We start from the raw sequence: 11,389 nt of genomic DNA on the forward strand, positions 1-11,389 counted from the left end.
TGGACGAAGCTGCTGAAGTGGTCGCTGGAACTGCTGCTGCTGTCGTGTGGTACACGGAACAGTTCTCAAAGAGAAACTGGACCGAGACAAATTATTGGGTATGAGTTAAAGCTATTTATAACAAACTATGGGCTCCCGAAGGCTTCAGAATTTTACTCTATCACGTGACCTTATTAGGGGCCGTGATTGGTCAGTTTGCGTTCTGGCGGGAACGGTTCGAAGAAGTTGCCGATTCGAATAATGATCAGTCACGTGATGGACAAGGAATGGGTTCTCTACTACGCTCGCATTTATTTATATTTAAATGAGAAGATTGTATGTAATGGCGATAGTAGTTTTGTATCTAGTGACGATAGGTAGTTTCACTTGATACATGAATAATTGTAGATCAGTACTATAACATCATTTGAGATTTAAAAATTTAAACTTAAATATTTTAGTACAAGTAGCCTCAGTTGGGTCTTAAAATGGTTATTAGCTTCCACTCCTTTCATTTTACTGTTATGATATTTCACTTAAAATCCTTTAATGTATTTGTTTACTGCTGCTCACCCTTGTATAATTTGGGTAGCTATGTATCTTCTCTGTAAGAAGACACCTGTGCTTGTCCCTTTGTCATACTTTAGCCTCTCAGCACCTAACATAAAGCCACCTCCCCCACCCTAGTTCCCACCACTTAGTCATGAGGGATTTTCCCTTTTCTGTTCTATTTTGTCTTGCAGCACTTGGTGATTCCACAAGTGCTGGTGGTACAAAAATTAAAAAGCACCTAGTACACACTGTACAGTGGTTGGCATTAGAAAAGTCATCCAGCCACAGAAAGCATGCCAAAGCCAACACTGGAGTTCAATGCAACCCTGTAGCTTGCTGGGTCCTGTCAAACCATCCAACCCATGCCAGCTTGGAAAACAGATGTTGATGATGATGATGATTATCATGTCTTAAGAAGGAAATGTAGCCATTATCATCTTCATTTAACATCTGTCTTCGATGCTGGCATAGGTTATGTGAAAATGTATGCCATGGATATCCTGGTTTTTGAATAGGTACACTATATCCCTGTATGTTGTAGAGGTGACTAAATGGGTTGGCATGAGCTTGGGAACAGTGGATGCAGGGGATACAAGCACACACCCTAAAATTTTTGTGAGACAATGAAAATGCTTTGAACATCCTTGGTTGGACCTGGGTTTGCATCCCCTAATTAAATTTTGTTCTCTCAGTTATGAGGGTTGGTGATAGGAAAAGCATTTGACTGTAAAACCTTGCTTCTGACAATCTGTGCAATCTACAAGATTTGCTTGTAGAATTGGGTGAGCAGTAGGAATAAATTCAAGAGAAGCAGGAGGAAGTTAAAGCCCAAGCATTTTATAAAGTGTACTGGATGCATTTTATTGTGGCATCATCACTATAAAGATTATTGTGGCATCCGTAAAACTAAAGGGTTCTCTCAATCCCATGTCTCCACTCGTTTACCAACCACTTCACAGATTGTACTGGGTGGCTTTATTGTGGCATCAAACACCAGTGTTGATGCCACAGTAGTCCTCACTCCTCTACAATGTGTTCATTTCACTGAAGGCAACATAACTGATAGGGTGAATAGTAGAAACAGATTGATTTGATGAAAGGATGGTAGGTGAGATGGTAGAGCAGGTGAGATTAATGGATTATAATAGAGGTGAGTAAATGGTAAAATTAAATGGATATCAGTAACAAGTGGCTTGAGTGTGAGGGAATGATGACTGAAAGTGCTGGAAGATATGATTTAATTCTTTATACGTAAACCTAATGGTGAGTGAGCTAGATAGAGCGATAAGGATGAGAGAGAATGATTGTAGGAAAGAGGATCAGACTGAATGGATAAAAATTTTCTTTGAATTCACTTCATAACAACAGAGAACTCTAATGTAAAAACTGTCTATGTGGAAATTTCTAAGAGATATGACAGATTAAAGTTTAAGCCTTTTTTAATCTATTAAAATGATAAAGATTGAATATGTATCTTTTGACTCACTAGCTGATTTGAAATCAAAGATATTGGGAACATATCAATGTCCTTTAATGTCTTTTATAGCTGGTGTGAGTATCTGTACCTGGAGCAGGCCTAAGCAAGGTTTTTGTGGAAAACTAGCAGTTGCTTCTTCAAAGAAATTTTCTGTCTCTATGATGACATTGATGCTTTTCAAGGGAAAAGCAAGGGTGATTAAAGCTTGGCACCATAGATGCAAATTACAGATATATATGTATTCTTATATATATATATATATATATATATATATGTATGTATGTATGTGTATTTCATTATAGGTATAAAAATATACCATAAGCCAGTGTAAAAAAATGGAGAAAAAATGTTGAATCAGAAATAGATTTATTCAGTTTTGTAATAAATCTATTTCTGATTCAACATTTTTTCTCCATTTTTTTTAATACTTGTTTTATGGTATATTTTTATACCTATAACGAAACTCCTCAAATATTATTTTCATATTCTTATTACTTGCTCTGGCTGATTTTTATGAATATGATGAATCTTTAGTAGAAATTATTTTGTCTCTCTTTTTGAATCCCCCCAAAATTTGAATTGTTCTTTTTGAACTCATTTTTTCACCCCTATATATATATATATATATATATATATAAGATGCTTCTACCCTCTAGAATTAATTTTTTAATAGTTATGTTAAACCAATATATTGGTTTTGGTATGTTTTTGTAAATGCTTTTCTTTTCTTTTTTCCCTAGTATTTTATGCAATAACTTCACATTAATGGAAGATAAACAAGTTCTCTTTACTGATATAGCAGAAGGAGTTTCAGCATATGTGAGTAAATAAACTTAAACACTCTGCTTTACTTTTAATTTGCTAAAAATTCTATAATGGGGCAATGTTCTTACATATTGAACTATTTTATTAGGAAAACTACAGAAATATAACGGTAATTTTCAAAACCTCAGATCTATGGGTATTTAGAGCTGTGTAATTAATTGGAAAACATCTATGAAGAAAAGATAGCACCACCACCTTCTACTATGATTTACCAAGTCAAAGAAAATTGTATTAACTCATCAATTCCTCTCAAATTATTTTAGTCATGAGTAGTTTGAGAAGTATTGCACAGTTGCTTTGCATCTTAAGAGGCTTATTAGAAGTCTTATGGAAGAACATGGAATTCCAGTAATGATAAAGTAGACTAAATGCCTTGTGATATTTAGTTATGTCTCTTTACATTCAGAGGTAAAATTGTACCTTTGAATATAAAGAGCTAATACTAAATGATTTGGTTTTCATCTTTAAAGTTGATGAAATAAATTCCAGTAATATGTCTGGGTTGATTCAATTTCCCAGACACTATTTCCTTTACAAATTACCTAGCCACTCTTCCCTTTACAAAGTATTTAGAGTCTCTTCCACATAAGTATGTGTAAAAGATTTTTGACTCTCCAACCTAGCAGTTCTAACTCATGCAAGCATGTAAAAGTGAATGTTAAATAATGGTGATTATGGATAAAATGCCACTGATAAACATTTAAAAAAAAAGTTATTAGAACTCAGTGAAGTTTAATGAAATTATACTTTGATTGTTGTTAGTTTTAGTAGTATGGGTGGAGAATCTATTTGTACCATTATTAATTAATATTTAGCATTTTACAGTTAAGACTAAAAAAAATTCTTTCAGTTTTTTTGTTAATAATAAGGGTAATAATATAACTTGCTAAAGTATGTTAATATTATTCTTCAGGTCTACCATTTCCTTTTATATGATTTACAAGCCCGTGGTTATGTTAGACCATTTTGTATGGCATATGTCTCACCCGACTCCAAGTAAGTACTGCTTCTTAATAGCTATATCAAGAATATTAGTTTCTTTTAGAATATTAGATTCAAATTTAGATCACAGGAGATCTAATTTCCTTTATTGTAAAGTGCCCTTATACAGTCTGTAGCCAAGGAAACAGTGCAGCTTGTTCAAGCACAGAATTCCTGATCCCTAGCACAAGTTCAAATTCTACTTCTAGCATTGCACTATATAATTAAAATTTCATACTAACAACATCAATATCATTTATTCCTCTCCCCTTCTGATTAAAGAAGACCATATAACTGCTAGAGAAATTGTTATAGTAATTTAAGAAGGTTATATAGTAATTTAAGAAGGTTATATAGTAATTTAAGAAGGTTATATAGTAATTTAAGAAGGTTATATAGTAATCAGAGAAGGCCCTATCATTTTGAGGTAGTTAACATCAATATAAAACGATATATCTCCAAAATTACATCTGAATTTAAATATATTTTCTTTTGTATATTTGAATTTGTTCAAAAGAAACATATCTTTAAATATTCTGACTAAATATTTATTTTTCAGGAAACTGATAACATTTTATAAAGAAATCCATAAAGCTTTTTCTAAAGTAAGTAATATTTGAAAATATTTTTTTAAAAATTAATCAACACTCATTAAATCTCCAAATTCAGTTAAAGTATACATGATTTGTTAACTTGTTTATTTTTAACATTTTAAATATAATGAAAAACAGGTTGTTTTTATTTCAAGTTTATTGTCATTGTATAGAAACACTTGGCAAATGATATGGATCCCATTTTGCTGGAACAGAACATTCTTAACATTGACATTACACTGCATAAATAAAAGCTAAGTGTCTTACTTATAGATACAGTGCAATGTTGGTTTCAGGTTATGTACCATCATCATTTCTGGAAATTATCTCTCCTTTTCTTGGAGAAGATCCAAGAATTACCACTATATTTTTGTGTTTTCTCCCCAAATAAGAGGTAAATTTCAATTCATCTAAAGATTTTTGCATACATCATTCAGTATATCACTTTCTGAATTATTTCAAGTTAAATTTGTTTCCATTTCATTATGTATAATCATAATAATAAATACATATGTTATATGCAAAAGTAATCTATACTTCATGCTACAAATTCACCACCCTTATTATCTCCAACCATTCTTATAAAAATACCCTTAAATTCTAATAAAGTCAGTTTGGTTTCTTTGGTATGCATTTATCTTTTACACAAACTCCCTTTCCTCTTTGTCTCTGACCAGATATTTGCTCTCTCATAACTTCTCTCAAATTTTCTGTGCTCACATGTTTCTTTTTTACATTAAGATTTCTAGTGATTTGAAGATGGAAAATTTGAAATTGTTTGCTCTGGAAATGAGTCATCAACTGCAGGATCTTGAATATAGTTTGAGTAAGTATCTTCAATTTTTCTTTTCTTTTCTTTCAGATTAGAAATGCTTTATAGTGGGACATTGTTTTTTTCTGTTTCTTTTGTACTTATTTTTATTCCCAAGTGAATCTATGTCAATTATATTTTAACCCTTTAGCATTTAAACCAGCCATAATTAGCTCAAATATTCAACCTAATTTATGTTCAAACTGGTCATATCCAACCTCTCAAACCAATTCTCCTGTGTTACTACAAATAAGCAATCATATCATCAACATCTCACTGCTACAAGATACTGCACGATTGATTCAAAACAATATGAATAAATAAGCATTACATTTGGCAGGGTAAACTGAATGCTAAAGAGTTAAACCAAAAGCAAAATGCCTTTTGGTGGAAAAATATTAGAATGAAAGTCAATGTAAAAATATTGATATGGAAAAAAAATAAATATCAGAAACTTGCCACAAGGCAAGTGCACAGCAGGAGAGATCTTCAGAGGAAGAACTCCCATCCAACAAGTGTTTCAGCCCTTATTCCTGACACTCTGTGGGAGCTGGGCTCACCTAGGTCATGGCTCCGAGGTGTCCTCTTGCTGCTTTCCAAAATCCTGTCTCTAGCAGGATTCAAACCTGGGTCATTCTTTTTGTGATCTTGTGTTCCTAGGTCTGTGTTTCCAACTACTATGCCACACTGATCATCAAAGTAATCAGTTCTCTTCCTTATATTTCCTATAAATGACCAATGGAATCTTTAACTTGATCTATTGATCATTTCTCTTTGCCCATAACCATGTTGAGCTCTTTTCAACAACATTGGACAAGCATTTGATTGTGGCAGTTCTTCTGTGTCCTTTGATACCCAACTGTTTGCGTAGCTGGTAGGTTAAAGTGGTTACGAATCCTTGGCACTCCAATTAACCCCCCCCCCCCTTTTTTTTTGTATTTGTATTTCCCCCAGATTGATTCATGCTAATAATTCAAACTATCATCTGTTTCTTAGTAATTTGCAGATTATTTTTTGCTGAACAATTCAGTTGATTTATAGTTTCAACTTGAAATCTTAGTGATTATCATATATTGATTTCTTTCTGGGTTCAGTTAAGACTGGAGGTAGACAAACATAAGTGGCTGTGTATCAAATATGTCAAGATTGACGATCTCATTGCATACTCCAAGACAATGGATCTTCTTGACCACTGCTAATTATATCTTTTTATCTCTTTTTCTATTAAACCTCATAACTTGCAACCACTTTTAAGCTGAACACAAAGCCCTAAATGTCTGCTAAACTTTATATACTGTGCACTGGTAATATTAGTTACTATTATGAAGCATCATCTTAAATGTTTACAGTGTATTCTCTCATGAAAACATGGTATTTATCATCATCATCATCATCATTGTTTAACGTCCACCTTCCATGCTAGCATGGGTGGGATGGTTTCACAAGAGCCTGCACCAGACTTCTGTGACTGTTTTGACAGGATTTTTACAGCTGGATGCCCTTCCTAATACCAACCACACAGCAGAGTGGACTTAGTGCTTTTTACATGGCACAAGCACAGGCAAGGTCAGTTTTGGCAATTAAACCCTTAACAGATAATAATATCAAAATACAAAGGTAACTTATTTCACTACCCTGTTAATCCTACAACTAAAAAGCCTCTCTGAAAGTCTGACATTCTTAAAAGTATAACTTTGTCTCAGAGAACTTAGGCTTTCATTACCATCATCATCATCTTCACCACTATCATCATTACCATCGCATCATTATCATCATCATAATTTTACATCTGCTTTTTTCTCAAACATTAATATTATAATTTTTGGGGTTAACCTTATTTTTGGAGATAGAAATGTGTGCAATATTCACATCTACACTATGTTTTGATTGGCACAGACATTGCTATAGGTGCAGGCATGGCTGTGTGATTACAAAGCTTGCTTTTCAACCATGTGCTCTCAGGTTCAGTTCCACTGCATGCACATTGGGAAAGTATCTTCTACTATAGCCCAAGCTAACCTAGACCTTTCTTGTCAGTGGATTTTGTAGGTAGAGGCTAAAAGAAGCCCATCGTATGTGGTGTGTGTGTGCATTCTTGACTTGACATCATGTGATGATTGTAAACAAGCATCTCCAACATACAAGTAGTGTTGTTTATTTCTCGTTCTTACATGAAAAGCATGCCTGGCCATGGGGAAGTATTACTTTACTTCAAAACAGGTGAGGATTGGCAACAGGAACAGTACTCAGTCATGTAAGATATGCCTCAACAGATTCTGTCTGACCTATGCAAGCATAGAAAAGTGGACATTAAATGATGGGAATGATGATGATGATGATGATGATGATAACTATGTTTTGATTGGCTTATTCCCTTAGCATTCAAACTGGCCATATTCAGCCAAAATATTTAACCTGTTTTATGTTTAAACTGGCTAAATCCGGCCTCTCACCTCAACCCTACAATGTCATTCTAAAATTAAACAATCACGTCATTGAAATCTCTAAACTACAAGATAATGTAGTTTAGATATAAATTTAGATATAAATAAATAAATAAATATATTTGACAGTGTAATCTGAATACTAAAGTGTACACCTGATATCCCCTACTCCATATGCATGCACACATGTATATCATGACTCATACACTGTTCACTTTCCTGACTTTTGTACATAATTCTATCTACTGTACATGCACCTTTGATGAGTTGTAGTGCACCTAAGCACTATACACAATAATTTCATTATTATTACCAGGCTTGATTTCAACTAGAAAACTTCAAGAAAGTTAGCTAATGTTAGCAATATCCTTACCTATAAAACCAGTGATGCATATAAATGCATCACAAAATAAGAAACATGATCATAGGCGCAGGAGTGGCTGTGTGGTAAGTAGCTTGCTTACCAACCACATGGTTCCAGGTTCAGTCCCACTGCGTGGCACCTTGGGCAAGTGTCTTCTACTATAGCCTCAGGCCGACCAAAGCCTTGTGAGTGGATTTGGTAGACGGAAACTGAAAGAAGCCCGTCGTATATATATATATATATATATATATATATATATGTATATGTATGTGTGTGTGTATATGTTTGTGTGTCTGTGTTTGTCGCCTCAACATCGCTTGACAACCAATGCTGGTGTGTTTACGTCCCCGTAACTTAGCGGTTCGGCAAAAGAGACCGATAGAATAAGTACTAGGCTTCCAAAGAATAAGTCCTGGGGTCGATTTGCTCGACTAAAGGTGGTGCTCCAGCATGACCACAGTCAAATGACTTAAACAAGTAAAAGAGTAAAAGAGTAAAGAGATTATAGATGTAAAGTGTGTAAAAAGTGTTCATTTCTAATAATGAGGTTAGGAAAATTATAATCTCATTGTCAACTGATCTTATTAATTTAGACATTTAATCTCAATCATTGGACTGTGGCTTCGAACACTCAACATTACTCATTCCAGTCTTCATAATTGATGTTAGCTCAGTCACACAGGACATGTTGGAGTATATGTATATCTTCATTTGTCTTGATTTCAAGCACCACCTTTTGTCATTTAATCCCAAACCAGCCCTAACAAGTAGACATATAACCAATGATGTTCTGTACATTTTGGTACCCTACTATCACCCTTCTGTACTGTTATCCATCACTCTCTTTCCACCAAGATATTCATTATTGACATGCTCACTCTCTTTTACTACCACCCATCTTTATTAGTCATTTGCTCTGTCTTGATGTCCATCACATTAATGCTCTTTCTGTCTATTTCTTTCTCTGTCTGCCTGTCTCTGTCTGTCTGTCTGTCTCTGTCTGTCTGTCTCTGTCTGTCTGTCTGTCTCTGTCTGTCTGTCTCTGTCTGTCTCTCTCTCTCAATTTGCCCTTTTGGTGTACCCTCAAGAAGACCTGTACCCTGCAGCAGAAGTGTTAAGACCAATCCTTGTGATGGTGCCACATAAAAGCGCCCATGTGGTGTCACGTATGAGTGCCTGTGCAGTGTCACATAAAAGTACCCAGCAAACTCTGTAAAGGGGGTCGGCGTTAGAAGAGTATCCAGCCATAGAAACCATGCCAAATCAGACTGGAGCCTGGTGCAGTCCCCCCCCCCTTCCGCCGCCAGCTTGCTAGCTCCGATCACACTGTCCAACTCTTGTCAGCATGGACAACAGATGTTAAATGATGATGATGATGGATGATGAACAGAGATAACATAAAGTAGTGTGGACTCTTTTGTCTTGCTTTGTGCAGAGTAACATTTCTAGTTGTTGGCATCACAATAAAATACTCTCAGTATAATCTGAATGGCGACAACGGAACATCATGACAACTTCACTGGTGTTGTTGCCATGATGAAATGCATCTAGTACACTCTGTAAAGTGGTTGGTGCCAGGAAGGGCATCCAGCCATAGAAACCATACCAAAATTGCATGTATGTGACATGACGCTTTACCTCTCTAAGAAGGCAGTAATTTTTAATTTGAAAAAAAGCTGTGTGAATCTGTTCACTGTGTAGACATTTGGAGGATGACTATAAAATAATGATGATGATGGATGAAATGCCACAACCATGAATATTAACCTTCTCATAAATCACATATAAAAGTTTGGCTCACTCAGTGGACGCTATTCTTCACAAATGGCTGGTAGAATTCCTCCTTCACTCTTGTGTATTTGATTACCTTACCATGTGTTCCGTTTTCTATGCCTGCATATAAGGTAAGGGGAAATAACAAAATTATTACTGTAATAGATAGAGAGGAGTAAGGGAGATATATGAGTATGAGAAAAGAAAGAAATGTGTTTTTACTCTGTAAATGAACTTTATTCACTGTCTATTTACAGCTATTGATATCTGAATGACTAATAGAATTGGTGCTGGTGGAGTGTAGGGAGATAAGTTAGGAACCAGATATAATAGAATGTTCAGTTTACAAGTGTGAATGTCTTTCTGTTTGGTCTTGGTTGTGTCTAGTAAAGTTTAGTTAACAGAAAGATTTTATAAATTTGGTGAAGTTTTGTTCTGTGGGACACAAAAAGCTTTTTAGTTGCTATTTACTTAAAATATATTTCCTTTTTCAGTAGTTCTTGGATTATATTAAGTTTTATATCAGTATTAGTTTCAAATTTTGGCACATGATCATCAGTTTTTTTAGGGGGAATCAAACAAAGAGAATGTAAAGAACTGAAAGACATACCACTAACCTTTTTGTCCAGTATGCTAACAATTCCACCAACTCACTGCTTGAGTTTATATCAATATTGGTTTCAAATTTTGGCACAAGGTCAAAGGTTTTGGGGGAAGGAGAAAGTTAATTACATCAACCCTGGTGCTCAACAAGCTCTTATTTTATCGACCCTGAAAGGATGAAAGGCAAAATCCATCTTGGCAGTATTCAAACAAAGAATGTAAAGATTGACGAAATGCCACTAAGCATTTTTCCTGGCGTGCTAACAATTCTACCAGTTCACTACCTTAATTTATATTAATATTGACAATACAAGATTTGGATGAAATTTTGCATAGATAAAAAATAATAATAAATAAATTTTTAAAAAACAGCTAAAGGGAATAGTTGAGCTATTTCCCTCAGCAATGTCATGATTCTAGAAAAGTTAAGGGTGATATAGTGAATGACATATATACAAAATTCTTTGATTGAATTTTTTTTTATCTCAGTTGTAAAATGGAAATAAAAACCTAGTGACAGTAAGGAACTCTTAATGAGAAGGGGAGATAATTTCGAGAAATCAATCTTCAAAATTTATTTACATGCTTAACCCTTAGGAGATGACAGGGCTGATCTGCCAGCCGAAAAGTAGAATGACAAAGAAGATTGTATTAGTTCATTTAATTTCCTACAAGAATATATATAGTTTTAAATATGTGAAGTAATTACTTTTTTTTTTTTGAAAAATAAGTGCATGCCCTCTGTAGGGCTTGTAAAAGGGGCTCTATCTTCTTGGCACTGAAACTCCAAATGAGGCTCTGTCTCCAAAGGGTTTAGGAAAAGTTTGCAAGCAAGGAACAACTATATTTAGAACTTGTTATTTGGTCCCATCAGCATGATATAGATTCCTCAGGTCAGTTTTGGTCAATTGACAATAGTATAGAAAAAAAAGATCACGCTATTTATAGCATTATCACGCGTTTGAGAAATAAATTTATTTCTGTATC

The 11,389-nt window shown here is 34.5% G+C and overlaps 1 protein-coding gene across 7 annotated transcripts in view; it reads left to right on the top strand.

Annotated features, from left to right (window-relative positions):
- The window catches only part of LOC106878697 (guanine nucleotide exchange protein SMCR8), an 84,301-nt gene that overhangs the window by 11,789 nt on the left and 61,123 nt on the right, over positions 1-11,389 (top strand). For all 7 annotated transcript variants that reach the window (XR_008263496.1, XM_052965761.1, XM_052965762.1 and 4 more), the window contains exons 4-7: positions 2,749-2,827; positions 3,747-3,829; positions 4,374-4,419; positions 5,149-5,233. Coding sequence is in view for 6 of the 7 variants with exons in the window: in XM_052965761.1 (XP_052821721.1) it covers positions 2,749-2,827; positions 3,747-3,829; positions 4,374-4,419; positions 5,149-5,233 (293 nt within the window). In the remaining variant the exon portion in view is untranslated. The remainder of the gene's footprint in view (positions 1-2,748; positions 2,828-3,746; positions 3,830-4,373; positions 4,420-5,148; positions 5,234-11,389) is intronic.

This window comes from Octopus bimaculoides, chromosome 2, assembly GCF_001194135.2.
Source record: "Octopus bimaculoides isolate UCB-OBI-ISO-001 chromosome 2, ASM119413v2, whole genome shotgun sequence".
In the NCBI taxonomy this organism is placed as follows: domain Eukaryota; kingdom Metazoa; phylum Mollusca; class Cephalopoda; order Octopoda; family Octopodidae; genus Octopus; species Octopus bimaculoides.